At 38.7% G+C, this 17,414-nt stretch overlaps 1 protein-coding gene across 1 annotated transcript in view; it reads right to left on the reverse strand.

Annotated features, from left to right (window-relative positions):
• Rps6ka5 (ribosomal protein S6 kinase A5) overlaps window positions 1-17,414 on the reverse strand; it is a 181,377-nt gene that overhangs the window by 12,767 nt on the left and 151,196 nt on the right. Inside the window, exons 8-13 of the mRNA XM_005343453.3 lie at window positions 14,402-14,552; window positions 10,364-10,525; window positions 8,088-8,213; window positions 7,578-7,711; window positions 6,881-6,974; window positions 3,499-3,669 (exon numbers count right to left, since the gene is read on the reverse strand). Coding sequence (XP_005343510.1) covers window positions 3,499-3,669; window positions 6,881-6,974; window positions 7,578-7,711; window positions 8,088-8,213; window positions 10,364-10,525; window positions 14,402-14,552 — 838 coding nt within the window. The remainder of the gene's footprint in view (window positions 1-3,498; window positions 3,670-6,880; window positions 6,975-7,577; window positions 7,712-8,087; window positions 8,214-10,363; window positions 10,526-14,401; window positions 14,553-17,414) is intronic.

The following is a 17,414-nucleotide window of genomic DNA, read 5'->3' on the forward strand; positions in this document are numbered from 1 at the left end:
CTTGTAGACCAGGCTGGTCTCGAACTCACAGAGATCCGCCTGCCTCTGCCTCCCGAGTGCTGGGATTAAAGGCGTGCGCCACCAACGCCCGGCTCCTTCAATAATTTTGACTTTGTATTCTGATTATTTTGTTTTTAGACAGTGTTATGCTCTTAGTGATTAAAGGATTCCAGTTCTGGGAAATCATTTTCTTTCTTGCTTATCTAGCTGAAGCAAAGAACATTTCATAATGTTTCAATGACTAAAATAAGAAAGATGGTTAGGTAGGTTGAAATCACTGCCTAATCAAGACCTGCAGTGATAGCAACAGTTGATATTCCAGCACAGACGAGGGAACTCTCACAAAGCCCCAGTCCTAGACAAGGAGCTACGGTCAATGAGTGGCTGCCGAGAAAGGGAGAAGCAGCCTTCTCCAGGGGTGACCCCCGATAAATTATTCAGTCTCGGTCAGAGAGTGAGTGAGGGGACATGGCAGCTCGAGTGGGAAGAAGAACGGAAATGACGTAAATACAGTACTCACTTATGAAATTCTAAAAAAGGGAAAAACTTAAAGTTAATATGAAAAAGAGCAATGAAGTAGAAGTGCTGTGGGAGCACCATTCTGCTCCTTCAGCCAACAGCCTTTAAGATACCAGCCTACTTGGGCGTGGTCTCTTAAGAGTTTAAAAAGCAGTGGGAACCTTGCGCCCACTCTCTTGCTTCTGCCTCCTGTTCCAGCTGCTGGACTCTGTTCCTGTTTATACTCAGAGGACTGTTGTTTACAATGGTGATTTGTAAGTTTTCCCCTTAAATAAGTAACCCTTTTATTATCCTAATTCTGAACTGGTGTGGGATTGTTTTACGGCATCATAGAAGGAAAAGTAAAGAAATAAAAAAAAAAAATTGAACAGTTTTCTTAAATTTTCTATCATACAATACCCAGACTTCCATTTTTGACAATGGAAGTCATAGCTCACAGGTGTTTTCTTGGAGATAGGTACCTGTCCTTCAGCAGTCCTACCTAGGGTTCTCTGCAGTGCCAGGCAGTGTACTACACATCTTTGGAGAAGCACATTTGGCTTCTCCTCCACAGGGCCTGCCAAGACCCTGGAAATGACAACTTTATTCCACTAAGGCTAGTGAAGAACTTCTTTAGTCTTAATTCTTGGAGGAAATGAGGGGGAGGCACATTCACTTTAAGCTGATGACTTCATTCATCATATTAGAGAACATGTACACTAGAGCACACTGCTCACTTCCTACCTCTTGTCCTAAGGTAGGAAGTGCAGTGTCACACAGTTCTCCATGGGGTGTGCATGGTCAGGAATGGTAGGGAGTAACAAATGATTCACTTCTATCCACATTTCAATTTCTGCCTGAAAATACTGCCATATAGAGAACTTTTCTTAATCTTTTAAGAAGATCATATGAAGATTACAAAGCAGCCTAAGAATGTCAGCCAGCTTCTAAATTTGTCTGATTTACACCTAGAACTTAAGAGATATGTCTATGCAGAAAAAGAATGCCATTTAACCATCTACCAAAAATAGTCAGACCTAAAATGCTACATAGGAAAGGAATTAAATTTTTAGTTTGGAAATAATATACTCTGCCATTTAAAAGTCAAAGTGAGAGCTATGGTTAGGAAAATGTTAGTTCAAAGGTACATCATCACTTTCCTAAAACCTAGCTTAAGAATAAAATGGTGGTGGAACATGCTGTATAATCCAACAATTTTGCTTCATTTCAAGCTACAGAAGTATCTTTTTTATCAGGAAAGTAGGAAGACAAATTTAAATTCTGCTGCAGAGGACATGTGCCTCATTTGAGACTCATGAGCTGACAGATGGCCAGTTATCAAAGAATAAAACATGTGAAAATGAGTTCTATACAGTCATGGAACAGATCTTTACCATTAAAAACTACATGCTTGTTCCTTGTCTATCAAGCAAACATTTAAGTGGTGTGCTTTCACATTTAAAAATAGACAGCTAATCTCCAAGGCACAGAGCACCATGTTTTCAGTGGGTGTTACGTAGGAGAGTGAGAACTATGATGAAGGAGCAGAGGGGGAGTTATCATAGTTGCAAGTTTGTAAGACACAAGTCACTTCTGATTAATTAGTAGCAATAGGAATAAAAGTAATATAAAGTACAGAAATTTAACACCTGTAAAGGAATAAACCAATTGTAACCAGCCTTCTGTATCCCTGAGGACCATAACGGTGGGTTTAACCAACTATGGATTAAAAAACAAACTAACAAACAACCCCTCCAAAACCTGCAAAACAACTGTCTAGAAAATACACTTTTTTCTTGTCATACTCCCTAAAATAGAGAGTATAACTATTTATATAGCATTTATAGCATATTAGATACTGTAAGTAATATAAAGAGAGGATATAATGTCCAGAAAAGGATACATGTAGGCTATGTGAAAATAATGTACATTTTTATGTAAGATACTGCATTTCTGGATTTCAGAAGCAGTCCTTCACAGACACAGAGGGATAACTGTGTATTTGAATGTATATATTTCCATTCTTAAAATATCTTTTAATAATTTAAGACAAAGTTGCTTTTACAGAACTATTCTGGTTTAATAAAAAAGGAACATCAAACTCTTTAATATTTTAAATAGACTTGAAAATATTTTATAATCACATGGGAACTTTATAATAATGTGATTATAATCTATAATTATGTAGAATAGATTTAAGTACATAATAATGTGAACTTTATAATCACATTATTAAAAATAATGTTCTATTTTAGATCAGAAATCTGTATAATTTCTCATACAGTGAAGGATGATTAACTGGCTTTAAAAAGTCAATGGCTTTTGTTTTTCAAGTTTTATACTACTTGTTTTTAAAAAGGGAGAAAATTTCATATTTTTGATACCAAAAAGGGATCATTCTGAGTTAAAACCTTCTTCATTAATTAACCTTCTGAAAGAAATATAAAAAGCTGTTGCTCTTCACTGCTCTTCAGGTCTATAAATACCACAGTGTGTGAGTGTACAGAAGCACATAGAGAGAGGACAGCCTTATTAATTCTTGTGTGTAATTATGTAGAATAGATTTACACACATTATTGTTTAGGAGCTATCAGTTTGATTTAAAAATGTGAAAAATAAGGTTTCAAAATACATCATCAAGCGAACAAACTCCCCAAGATGGAATACATATATAAGGGCTATTATTTTTTGCTACAAAATTTTCCATTGCTATTTTTAGTATACAACTGTTGCATGAAGTATCTTTCCCATAAAAGGCCCTCACACTTACAAATATAACTTCAAGATGATCAGCTGGCAAGAGGGAAAAAAAGAGGACAAATTTATTTTAAACTGGCACAGAAAAGAGAAAAGAAAGAGGGAAAAAAAAACCCTAAGAAACATCTTCCAGTGTTTACTTACTGGCACAAGAGAAAGAGAACCATCCGAAAGCCTGACGACTACCTGAGGGCTAGCTAATAATGACTACAGGTCAGACTGTAAGAGAGCACACTGTCACACCTCAGGCTTCAGATCTCTGTGCACTACTCCAACGTCATGCATGTGGCTCACAGCTGAGACAAGCTTCCGCATGATGTAGCTGGCTTCAGTCTCACTGAAGTGCTTCTTCTTCTTGATGCGCTCAAACAGTTCTCCCCCATTCAGAAGTTCCATCACGAGAAATGTATGAAGCTAGAAAGAAGAAAGAATAATATGTAGCCCACTGAAAAGGTGTAGACATGTATTGTCGTATAGAGTATTTACTGATTAGCAAATTTAAATAATCCCTTGCTTAAACAACCAACAATAATCCCTGCATTTAGAAGAAAGAGCTAAAGGATAATGTAGCTTTTTAGAATTCAATTCTGGCAATGAAAAAGTTTCAAGAATTTCAGCAAAATCTTCAAAATCTTTTCCTTTATTTCATTTCCTTTCACTTGAACTCAGTGCTAATATTCTCCCTTGAGTTTTTATATTTTCATTTAAAAATATGAACTGAGCTGACAATAATCTGATAATCTACGGGAAATGATCCAGAGGATTACCAACTAGTACAACTGCCAACACTCATCTAGCTGAAAGCTTACTTTGTTTGATAATTTGATTAATTACAAGATTCTTGTAGCTATTCACTGCAAGTATCTATAACTCATTGTGTATATTTCTTTTAAAACAATTGTTTTTGACTCTACTGGCATTATCTTGATTCAATACTTTGTTTCATATTTATTATGCTTTGCATTATTTCTATGAATAAAATGTACAGGGACGATCAAAAACAATCTTCAGGATGTAGTTTTACCTTTATAAACTCTAGGACCTTTCCTTATCAATGAAATGTGGGTAATAAGAAAGCTACAGATGGTATCTTGAATAATGGCCCTCCAGATAGCCATGTCCTAATCTCCAAACCTGTGTTGTTGTTGTTTTTTTTTTATCTTAGAGGGCAAAAGGAACTTTGTAGTCATAATTAATAGTCTTTATGACTTTTGTTTTATGTTTTTGAGACAGGGTCTCACTATGTAGACTAGGCAGGCCTTGAACTTAAGATCTGTTTGTCTCTGTTTCTGAGTGCTGGGATTGTGTGCCACCAAGCCCAGTCCATGATTAAGATTCATTTTTCTTAAAAGTTTGCATGTACATAAATGAGTGTTTTGTTTGCATATGTGTCTGCACACCAGAAGAGGGCACTGGATCCCATGGGACTACATGGGTTTTGAGGATTAAACCCAGGGCCTCTGGAAGAGCAGCCAGTGCTCTTAGACACTGAGCCATCTCTCCAGTCTCTATGATTAAAATTCTTGAGATGGGATGATTGCCCTGAATTATTCACCAGCATCTAAGGTATGGGATTAATCTATGGAAGCAAGAGATTGGAATACTTCATAGAAGGGCAACAACCCAAAGAAAACAAGTGGCCTCCAGAAACTAGAAGTCAAGTACACAAACTGTCTCTCAGAGTCTCCAGAAGGAGCCAGCTCTGTCTACTCTATGACTGCAAATCAGTAAGACTAATTTTGGATTTATTGTCTCCATTCATTGTCTAAACAGTGAATATATTAAGTTTGTGGTAATTCTGTTATAACAGCAATTAGGAACACACAGAGTACGTAAAACAGATCATGGCACACAAAATGATCACCATTACTGTAGAGCCAAAGTCTGAAGACCCACCCTTAATCAACATCATTATTAGTTTAAAAATAGGACTGTATAGATATGAGGATCAACTGTGTCATTATCATAGGAAAAACTAAACACATATTTCAAAAAATGCATAGCATAATAATTATTATATACTACTACATGCAGCATTATATCTTAAGAAAATTTCTATTTTAGTGTCTCTTGAATTTTTAAAAATTGCCAACAATCAACTTAGAACATAAGTTTAAAAACTAGGAATGTAATTCTTGAGATAAGACATTAATCAGAAGAGTCAAGATCCAATGTTTGGGCTGAGATACAGTGAGGGTCACAGACACAAAACTATAGGTGTGAGCGTCTAAGGCCATCCATCGGTTTCTTGATGGAGAGGTTAATATTCTCTGTATTTGCATCAACAGGACACTGTCTTTTACTGTGCACCTTGAATGGACAGGGGACTTATTGTTCCCATGAGAATCTGAGTAGGCAGTGGAGAAGCAAGGAGAGCATTCTCAGAGTTCAAAAGCATCTCTTCTCATGAGAACAAGAGGAAGAAGATCTTACCCATTTAGATGTTTATTTCTTCACATAAAAAGGCTGGGTTTTGCCTCCTCTAAGACAGCAGAGCAAAGTAATTAAAAGTTTGTTGGGTTCTGAAGTTGTAAGGGTGGGGCTCAGATACCAGCTTCACCATCAACACACTGTAAAACTGTCACTGACCTTCTGAGTTTTGTTCTCTGAGTTCACAGTGTTAAGGCAAGGACAAAGATGATACATGTAGAGTTTATGGTACAGTGCTTGGACCATACACTGATAACTGGCAGCAAAATAGAATTTATGATGTATTCCTGCTTCCACCTGATATCACCATGGTGAGTCATTCTTAGTACTCAGAAACAAGTCCCAGCTATTCTAGTCAACAATGTCCTAGCAACACAATGGTAAGTGCCCAGAACAGGTTCTCCCTACTGGATTTTCACTGATTGTGATCCTGGCACAAGTCTCATGGCCTTCATAAATCTCAGATCCTTTGATGTTAAAATTAGAGCAAAACATATTTAGGACTAGTTTTGGCATTTGTGCCTTAATGCTGACCTGAGAAGGCTGGGATGTCTGTCCTGTGTCAGAGAAAAGAATACTGAAATGGAGCAATTTCAGGCATGGGAGGTGGCAATGGGGCAACTGAGAGGTGCTACAGACCAGTCACAGTGATACTCCGCCGATGGCCAGGTGCCAGGTTTTTGTGTGAGACTTTGGCTGGAAAACAGAACTAAGGGTAGAAGAGATCATAGAAGGACCTATCCTGGAGGCTGAGCACTTGTTGCCACCTGGAACAAGATGCAAGGGAGCATCTTTGCCTTTCTGTTTCCTCGTGTCCTTTAGCTTGCACTAACTGGGCTTAAGAGTCCATTTGATGCTAGACGTGAAAAGAATACTGAAGGCTTACAATCACCAGTGTTGAATATGCACGGGTTAAGTGATGGTGGGTGGCAGCTGCACTCACAATAAGCACACTGCAATCTGTGACAGTGGCACACTGAGCTCTTGCCCCTCTGGCATTCACCATGTCAGTAGGGCAACAATGGTTAGAGGAAAGTTGAAATGAAAGGAAGAACTGAGGCAGAGGTGAGCAGCATGTGCTGGTTTCTCTTCCCTTCCTACTGCACGTCCCTGATCCTCACCCAGTAGCACCAATAAAACTGGTGAGAAACTGAACCGTGTACATGAATTAGTACATGTGCATGGACTGAAATACCTGATCATGAAAAACTTCATGTAGCTTCACGATATTGGGGTGCCCTTCACAGAGTTTCAGAGCTGTTATTTCTTTCTGAGTATTGGCTTCCATCCTGCAAAACCAGACAGTTAACATCTACATGTCTCTCCCAGCAGACTTTGATGCCAGTGCCCCATCCCTAACTGTTTAGAGTGCATACAGACTACCTTTGTCAGAGTAATGAATCATACCACCCACCAGGAAAGTCAAACTTTACTTTTTAAAGAAAAACTTCCCTCTGAGTCAGAAAGAACTAGTTATACAAAGCGATGGATGCTCTTCTTGCCTGACAATTTGGTAACATTATGCAATCATGAAGATTTAATCCATTGCCAGAACAGCTAGCTGACTTGTTCTCTTTTCAAAGCTACCAGGAGGCTAAACAATTTTGGAGAAAATTATTTCAAATATTCAACTAGTCTGTAAGTCTGATTAAATATATCATCACTACAAGAAAATTTTGCCATGAAAACAACAGATTGTGATTTATATCCAAAACCAATTGATTACTTGAAAATCCTAATGCTAGAAGTATCAGGGGCCGGCTAGTAAGGTAAATGTTAAGCCTGTGTGTAAAAGGTTTTACAATATACAGTTGACTTCCTTCTCCATAATCTTAACGTACAGAACTCCTTGAGTGGTATAAATACTTAAGAACCACTAGGACTGGTCATACCTTTTGCTGATTATTTTGACAGCAAATGCTTGATTACTTTTTTTGTGTACACACTTTCGACAAATCGAAAAACTTCCTTCTCCCAAAGGTTTGTCCTTCAGATCTAGGTCATAGTGTTGATAGAATGGTGAGTCCTATTAAGAAATCAACACCATTTAATTTAATAAAAGATTAGTACACAAAGGATATGTAAAGCTGTAAATTAGCATGTAATTATTAACAAACTTTAATGTAATATATTTAATCATTAAAATCCATTTAGTATACTTATATATTCATGTATATATCTGTTGAAGATGCACTGTCCTCTATCGCTGTAAAAAGGAGCTCATACAAGATGATGTCTAAGATCCTCTAGGGAAAACACTGCTAGTTCACTTATTCATCTTCTAAAACTACCCTTTAGTTCAACGATGATCTATTAAATTTACTGGACTTAAGAACATCAGTTAGTATTTAAACATTCACACAAACCACAAATACAGAGCCGAGGCAACCACACCTATATACCTTCATCATTGCACTCCTGGCAACATTTGTTACTCCAGGACGTTCAGTTCCCATATGGAACTGAAGAGGATCTATGACAGCTGCATTACGCTTGAAGAGGATCGATGGAGCAACAAAGGAATAGCCCTAAAAAGAGAAGGGACAATACAGAACAAAGATTTGTAGTTTCACAGTTAGGCATAGTCTAGATTGTGATTTCTTCTTCTCATAAATAATGGTCAGATGAGGATAATTTTACTTTCATTCAAAATACAGCATTAACTCAACAGAAAAATGCTTTTCAGAAGGAGATAATGCCATCTTCTGGTAGAATTAGATCAATACAAAAATAAAGGTAGAAAGACTTCCTCTCTATTTTATCCCCAAATCTGACGCAAGCCTGTAATTTTTTGCAATGATGATAATATTGATTTATAAATGCAACTGACCTCAAAAAAGATACAGTCAACACATCAAATAAAGGAGCCCAAGTATTGTTTCAAACTAGAAAAATAGCAAGTTTCATTAAGGTTTATCTCTAATTTAGCAAATATTGGATTTGTATTCTATGTTTTTAGAATACGTAAACTTAAAATTGAGTTTTGGAAAAAGGAATAAGCCCAATGGGAGAATGATATGATAAACCAGTGATAAAAAAATGCATGATTACTGTGTGCAATGACATTTACTGATTTACTAACAAACATCTACACATGGTTGGCCAGGTACTCTAGTGACATAGAATATCCAAGAGGGACACTCTGGATGGCCAGATTAAACCACATTACAGGCACAGTGGTCAGAAAAGCACAGCTACAACACAGTTCAATAGGCACAGTATCAAACCTGATAAAGAACCTTTCCTAAGAAAATTATTTTTAACTTTTTAAAGATACAAAATAATGTTTTATTATAAAATTTTCTCACATACATTGTAGTGATAAAATCTGACATAAACAAACAAGCAAATAAATACAGGGGGTGAAGAGATGGCTCAGTAATTAAAAGTGCATGCTGCTTTTTCAGAGGACCTGAGTTCAGTTCCCAGAACCCATGTCAGATAACTTGGAACTTTAGCTCTGGGGATCCAACAATCTCCTATGGCCTCTGTAGGCACTTGCACCCACCCACATACCTAAAAACAAATCTTTAAAACAAAGATGAAAACAACCTGGGGAGAAATGGCTTATTTTAGCACACAGTTATAATCCATCACTGCCGGGAAACCACAGAGACAAGAGCTACCTACAGACTGCTGGCCACATCGCACTCAAGAGTCAAGAAGCAGAGAACAATGGATGCTTGTGATCAATATCACTTTTTCTTTCTCATCCAGGACAGGACCCATCCCTGGTCTTTCCAAATTCAGGGCTTATCTTCCCGTTTCAGTGTACACAATTAAGAAAATCTCTGAGGGAGGGAGGGAGGGAGGAATGAGGAGGGGAGGGGAGGGGAGGGGAAGGGAGGGGAGGAGAGGAGAGGAGAGGAGAGGAGAGAGGAGAAAACCTCTCATGGGCATGCTCAGACACCAACTTAATCTAGCCAATCCCTTCTTTAGACTCCTCAGTGGCCCCAGATTCTGTCAAACTGTAAACATCAGCCGTCACACCTCTGCTGTACTTTACTCACATTGTTTGCTCCTCCAGATCAGTTATTGGCTTCCCTTAGCCGTCCTCATCTTTCCCTGTTGCTCTATACAAAGAAGCCTCCTACAAACCCAGTCTTTAACAATATGGTTTAATACTAAATATTTTATAAGAATAGAGTAAAAACTAAAGTAACATCATAATTTCCATATAAGTCTCAACAAAAATGAATTCTCAAGTATAAAATGAATATTTACTCTTAAAAAACAAACACAGGCTAGGTTTTGGTGTACACATTTGATGGCAGCAATGGGGAGGCAGAAGCAAGTTCAAGCCTGTTCTATATAGTGACCCCTGGAACAGCCAGGGTTACATATCAAGACCCTGTCTCAAAAAACAAACAAACAAACAAAAAAACAAATAAAAAAATCCCATTAAAACAAATAAAAAACAAAACAGTGAAATTCCACCTTCTCCTGTCTCACAAACAAAACAACCCCCCCCCCCGCAGCAAAGAAGCTCCCAAAATAAACCCAAGAAAACTAATAAATCTGCTATGTAGCAAACTGTAAGCTTCATGGTAGAACCTCAACATATCTCTGCATTTAATTCTGAAACAATCACGGAACCCTGATTGCAAGACACCAACAAAAACCCTTTACTAGGAAAACTGACTTTCTCTGAAGCACACCTGGCACACTGGCACATTACCTGAAACAGCCTCTCTGAGCTCTGAGGCAGGGCTGCAGGAGAATAGGTAGGGTCCATTTCTGTGAACTCTTCAGCAAAGTTACTCACATCTAACTCATCCCGGATCACTGGTTTAAATGGAGCAGGCACTTTTTTGGCAGCTAAGTCATCCCAATTTATTTTCTAAAGCAGAGAAAGAAGATTGTAATAGAGCAGAAATCAAAAAAGTCAAAACACATTATGAACAACAAACATGATTAAGTTGTTTTTTTGTTTTTTTTTTTATTGACAGGGTCTTCAGCTCTGGCAGACTTTGGACTCTCTATGTCTGTGGTTCCTACCCTCCCTAATGCTGTGACTCTTTAAGATAGTTCCTCATGTTGTGGTGACCCCAAACCATAAAATTATTTTTGCTACTACTTTACAACTCTAATTTTGCTATTGTTATAAATCGTACTATAAATATTTGTGTTTTCTGATAGTCTTAGGTGACTCAGGTCAAAGGTTAGGGGGTCAAGCTGAGACCCGCAGTAGACCATGTGTAGACTATGCTGGCCTTGAACTCAGAGACTGACTGCCTCTTTCTCCAAAATTCTGGGGTTAAAGGAGTGTGTCACCAAACCTGGCTAAGACTTTAGTTACTAGTAAGTGGGATTAAAAGCAAGAGTGCATATTTCAAACTGAGGGTTAAAAATATTATTTTTCCAAGCAGGATCCCATTTTCAGACTGTAGCATCTGAAAGGAGCCTGCTGCTTTCCCACCTCAGGAACCTCAGTGTCCTCTAGAGGGCACCAAGACACTCTAGTTCACCCTGGATCTCCCTCATAGATAAAAGAAAAAAAAAATTACTTTTGTCCTGAGCTTTGAAAGAAAAGTATTAAGCCAAAATGAAAACAAACAAAGAAACAAACCAACAAGTCCCTCAAGCTGTAACCTACTTCTATAAAGGGCTTCGATACTTTCTGTAAAGGTGATACTAACTCCTGTTTTCTAGGGGCTCACTGATCTCTCCCCCTTCCACTGGCTTTCCCTTGGGTTACCTGGACAGATTACAAAGTAAGAGTGTCATGAGTCAAGTGTTTGCTTATACTTGAGGTTTAAATAACACTGCCACAGTAGCTCTTTTCTCACTCAACCCCAATCAATATTTAGATACTGCCTCTTGTCTCCCCTCCATACACACTGAGTAATTGACATGTTTTGTATTATTCAAATTCAACCCTCTGTTGTTTATTTATGCTCCTTCTGTCAACTAAAATATCCTTAGATAGTAGTCACTGAATCAAATCTTAAGGATTAGAATAGTATCTATCCATGTTCCAGCTAGTGTTCATTCCTCTATGTGTCTGTAATGACTTTTTTATGGTTACAATAAACATCTATTTAATGTGAGGCATCTGCAGAGCAAATAATTCTTAAATTGTGATTCAGGTTGAAACAACTTCATAAAAATATGCTGAGACGGGGTACATCCATGGATCTCAACTAAAGATCACTTTTTTGCCCATTCTTCTTTCCCGAATAACCTCTTTCAGATAGGGTTTGAGGTAGAATTCGCCTTCCTCATACTTTATCCACTGCTCCTTAGGCAAAGATCAGTCACCTCATGCTCAGGTCCAGGGCTCTCTTAATTCGAAACATCCTGTCATTACAAAGACCCCCAGGAAGCCTTCTATGGCTTCCTCTACATCTTCAGTCTCAGACTGTATCATCTCACATTAAACCCAGTTCATTGAATCCTGCAGCATCATAATACCATTTTCGAAAACCATCCAGCCATGTGTACAGTAAGTCTGGCCACTACAATGACCTGAGATTCAATGACTTGTATTATAGGCATATGGTTTGTGCATTACGTGCTGAAAAAACATTAAGGAAAATTCTAGGGCAGGTGAAATGGCTCAGTAAAGTAGAGGTGTTTGTTGCCAAACATGACAGTCTGATTTTGATCCTCAGGGTCCTACATTGTTAAGAAAAGAACTCACTCTCAGGAGTTGTCTTCCCCACCCCCACTAAAACTTTTAAAAGAATCTTTAAAAACAAACTTGTAGAATAAAGGGGAAATTTAAAGGAACATGTTGTTACCAAAAGAATATTCAATATGTAGAAAATTGAATGCTATTATTTTCTTCCTACTTCTACACCATTATACAGAAAAGATCATTTAGATCTTTGTAAGTAGATTTCTGACCTACCCCTATCATTTAAAAATGAAAGAAATTACATAAATCAAAATTCTTATTCCAAGCTATCAAGCAAAAAAATATACCCATATTCTAAAGACACACTGCAATAGTCACAAGTACAGGGAACAATAAAAAAAAAAGGTTGTAGAAAAAGACAATGGAGGCATTCTGTTTCAATTTTACTTGTTAATTTTAAGCCAAAATATGAACAAGATATAACGTTTGTTCAAAAAGTGCTATTTCTCAACCAATGCACAACACTTTTTGATTTTATTCTAAATGTGTTTGTCTCTGTTACTAAACTTAATATATTTTACAGTAATATTTTTAAAAAATGGTTGGATTGAATAAAATACTCTGTTTGCAGAAAGAAATAAAGAGATCTCATTTTTTGCCGGGTAGTGGTAGAGCACACCTTTAATCCTAACACTCAGGAGACAGAGGCAGGTGGATCTCTATGAGTTCAAGGCCAGCCTAGTCTACAGAGTAAGTTGCAGGACTGGCTCCAAAGCTACACACAGAGAAACACTGTCTCCAAATATCAAAGAATAAAAAAAATCAAACAACAACAAAAAACACCAGAGAGAGAGACAGAGAGACTGAGATCTCATTTTCAATGATGATATCACCTCCACTCCTTTCACAAAGGACAAAACCTATGCCCTCATGCATGCCAGGCAAGTGCTCTACCACGGAGCTACACCCAGCCTTGCTTATTTATTTATTTTTTTTTTGGTTTTTCGAGACAGGGTTTCTCTGTGGCTTTGGAGCCTGTCCTGGAACTAGCTCTTGTAGACCAGGCTGGTCTCGAACTCACAGAGATCAGCCTGCCTCTGCCTCCCAAGTGCTGGGATTAAAGGCGTGCGCCACCATCGCCCGGCCAGCCTTGCTTATTTTATATTTAAAAAGCAATAAATAGTACTGTGAAAGCTTACTTGAAATAATTGTTTCTTCTTTGCTTACTATACTTTATTCATCTGTTCTGGTGATAATAATACAAAAGTTTACAGAATAAAAACACACAATGTGGATGCATCCTCCAGAGCACTAAACATTAAGGTCACGCCTGTTGATCTGTAACGTCATGTAGAAGGTATATGTTCAGAATTCTAGAAATGAGACTATGCCGCCCCAGGTTTCACCATTTAGACTGAAATTACTAAGAAGCACCCCCACCCCATTATTTGTTATTTGGAATAAACTGAGCAAATGAAATTGGCAGGCACCCTAGTACTTTGTGGAACAGTGTCACTTGGCTTTTTCAGAAGAAAAGCATTTTATAGAGAAAAGAAAGCAAATGGAAACTTATGCCACAGACACTGACTGAGACACCAGCAGACTCAGAGTATTCTAATATTGTTCCTGGAAACAGAAGAGGCACTGGAATTGGTGAGCGAAAGCTGAAACCCGGTATAACAGCTCATGAACTCCTACAAGAGATACACATAACTCTCAGTCCATGAGCAAACCCCAGAGTCACCTACAGAAACCATTACCTAGAATTCAACCAGCTGTGTCCAACCCGCAGGCCACACCCAACCCTCAAAGACCATGAATGCTGCCTAACACAACATTATAAACCTGAGAAAAACATGAGAGTTCAGGAGCAATATTTTTTGGCAACTCAATTGCTCCATTTTCAAGCATGAGCTCTGTTGCTGATAGCATCCTGTCTTAGTGTCAGAGGTTAGACATGGCTATCAAATGTATTGCTATCACGATCATCTTCACTTCTAATGCTTCCCATCTACAGAAGTAGAATTCTGGTCCTTTCTAAATGGTATCTGTTATAAGAATTGGGGGACTAAAGTATAGGTGAAAGGGGAAAGTGACAACAAGAGGGATTAAGTACACTCATCTTCTAAATTATACCTCAAAGAAGAGATGTTCTTTGATTTCCTCTGCATCCCGGGGGCCACATCCCAATCGCTTCTTGGGATCTTTCATCAAAAGACGCTGAAGCAGGTCTTTAGCTAGAGCGCTCATTTCCTGAGGATATGGAGGCTCACTTTTTAAGATTCTCCTGTGGACAGATAAAATTTAGTGCTAGAACAACCAGAGACTGAAGTTACAGCAGTAGATATTTTAGTGAAAACAAGTATGGTGAAACATTTTGAAACTGAACCATATATTAAAGATGAGCAGTCAGCGACATGGCTCAGAAGATAAGAGCACTTGATGCCAGGCCTGAGCACTTGAGTTCAGTCTCTAGATCCACAAACTGTTCCTTAATCTCCATATGCAGGGCAGGGCACATGTGTACCACCTCCCTACCACCTAACAAACAAACAAACAAACAAACAAATCAATCAATCAATCAAATAAAGGGATGAGCAGGAATTAAAAGAAATCATTGGATTATTCTTCAGTATAAGTCAATCTTGATAAGAAACTATTATCTCAAGTATTTTACTAGTGAAAATTCAAAAGAGGGAACTTTGGGCTAGACTACACCTCCCATGTACAATGAGAAGGATCCTCTGACTAAAGTCTTTCAACAACTCTTAATAACTTAAGGTGAATTAACTCAAGAAAGAACTATAGTCTCCCCTCCCCTCACTTCTTCCCAGTGGAGTAGCAATCCAGGACAGAAGAGAGCCATGTGACTATGGGTTCAGTGTCACTGTCTGCAACTACAGCTTGGTTCTCGGGAAGAGCATCCGCTTCCCCACATGCTATCACAACACAGACAAGCCCACGAGGAGTGGGGTCACAAACAGTGAAAAATGTGTTTACCAAGTTTGCTGAGAAATGGATTCTGTGGTCATATTAAACAACAACAATCCAAAACAATCCAAGTGCATGATTTCACCTCAGTAATTTAATGATAAAAATAATGAAATCAGTGAAATAGAGAATCTTAACACAGTACACATGGTGATAAGGTTCATTATTTTGGTTTACAACAAGATTTCTGCATTGTACAAGTTAATAACTACTACAGGACTGGGGATATACTTCATCGGAAATCCCTTGGCTAGTATGAGTTACTAGGTTTAACATCCAGTACCACAAACCTAAACCTAAACATAACAAACAAAAACAAAACATCAAACAACAATAAAAACAGGTAGAAAAAACCCTAAAACATAAATGTATGAAAACATAGTACAGTCAAACCATGAACTTCCAGGCCAGATGGAGAATAAAAGTTGGCTCTTTTCCTTACTGGCTGTTTGACCCTGAGGTAACTAATGAATTCCTTTGTTCCCTGGTTTTCTCACCTATAAAATGCGAGTAACAACAGTATCTACCTAAAATGAGTATCACGAATTAAGACTTGAATAGTTACCAAGGCAGTACATGGTACAGAGCAAATGCTTAATAAGTGTGAACTACTGTTATAGTCTCTCATTTAATGTAACCATAAAGCAGACAGAGAATCTATATCAGCTAACCACTGAGAATCATGAAATGATACTGGAGCCAGGCGGTGGTGGCGCACGCCTTTAATCCCAGCACTCGGGAGGCAGAGGCAGGCGGATCTCTGTGAGTTCGAGACCAGCCTGGTCTACAAGAGCTATTTCTAGGACAGGCTCCAAAACCATAGAGAAACTCTGTCTCGAAAAAAAAAAAAAGATACTGGAACTATAATTTTTGGCAGAAAATTATAGCCATGATGTTAGTATCAAAGCTAATTATATTTCTTTTTTTTTTTGATTTTTTTTTTTTTATCTAGACAGGGTTTCTCTGTAGCTTTTTTAGGTTCCTGTCCTGGAACTAGCTCTTCTAGACCAGGCTGGCTTCGAACTCACAAAGATCCGCCTGCCTCTGCCTCCCGAGTGCTGGGATTAAAGGTGTGTGCCATCACTGCCCGGCTCACCTCCATGTTCTTACATCCATATCTTTCTTCCTTCAATCTTGGCTTCCCATCATACCTCTTGGCTTGGGCCCTTGATGGGGTCTCAGTCCCTTGAAACTTTCTCTGCCTGATTCTGGCTCTGGAAGGACATCGAGGGTGTGCCTCAAGGGAGACCTGGGATAGAAGGCTTTTCCACTTTTGCTTCCTGAGCATGAGGTGGCAGTTTGTTCGACCACATGCGCCCCGCCATTGCTATCCTCCATGCCTTCCAGAGGCCTCAAGCAATGGAACAGCCAGATAAGGGGCCCAAACCATAGTGCTGTGGAGCTAATTATATTTCTAAACTCTATTCTGGGAGCCAAAGAGAAGACTGGTACAAGAAGAGGAATAAGCCATTTCGCTCTTGCTATCTAACCTTCTGTTACTGCTCAATGACTACAGGGTTTTCAACTCCAGCAGAAGCAGACGAAGCAGACCACTCCTTAGAGTTGGCCCAGGCATACCTGAGAAACCAGAAACCCTTTCTCAGAGAAAACCATTTCTATATGTTTGCTGTACTTTTGGGGGGAAAGAATTACTTGTGTAAAGGACTAGGGTACAGACAAGCATACTGTTGGTGGCATTGCCTACTGTTGCATCCTGATGGAGAAATATGCATATGGCTGATGTCATCTTGGGATCCAACTCTATACCATCCACTACTTAAGCTTTATCATGGTTGCAATATCTGCTGGAAGTCTATCTACTATGTACCCTGCACAGGGAAGACTATCACCTAGTCTAAAAAACACACAGAGCACAAGTACGCACCTTGGTGGGCATGTCAAGAGGAGGAACATCTGAAAACAAGAGATGGCACTGTTGTGAAGCTCAGCCTGGAAACAGGCTCACAGACAGTGGCCAAGATTGGACGCTTGTCTCAAGCATGCATGAACTCTCAAGGGTGCGCAGGAGAGCATGCCCACATACAGAGAACTGACAGGTGCTGTGAAGTAGGGAGAACAACAGGAAGAAACAGCTAAAATCTGAAAGAATTTCTGCTGGAAAATGGTGACAAAGTATGGAGATGCACAGGAGTGAATC

This window comes from Microtus ochrogaster, chromosome 1 (assembly GCF_000317375.1).
Source record: "Microtus ochrogaster isolate Prairie Vole_2 chromosome 1, MicOch1.0, whole genome shotgun sequence".
NCBI lineage: Eukaryota > Metazoa > Chordata > Mammalia > Rodentia > Cricetidae > Microtus > Microtus ochrogaster.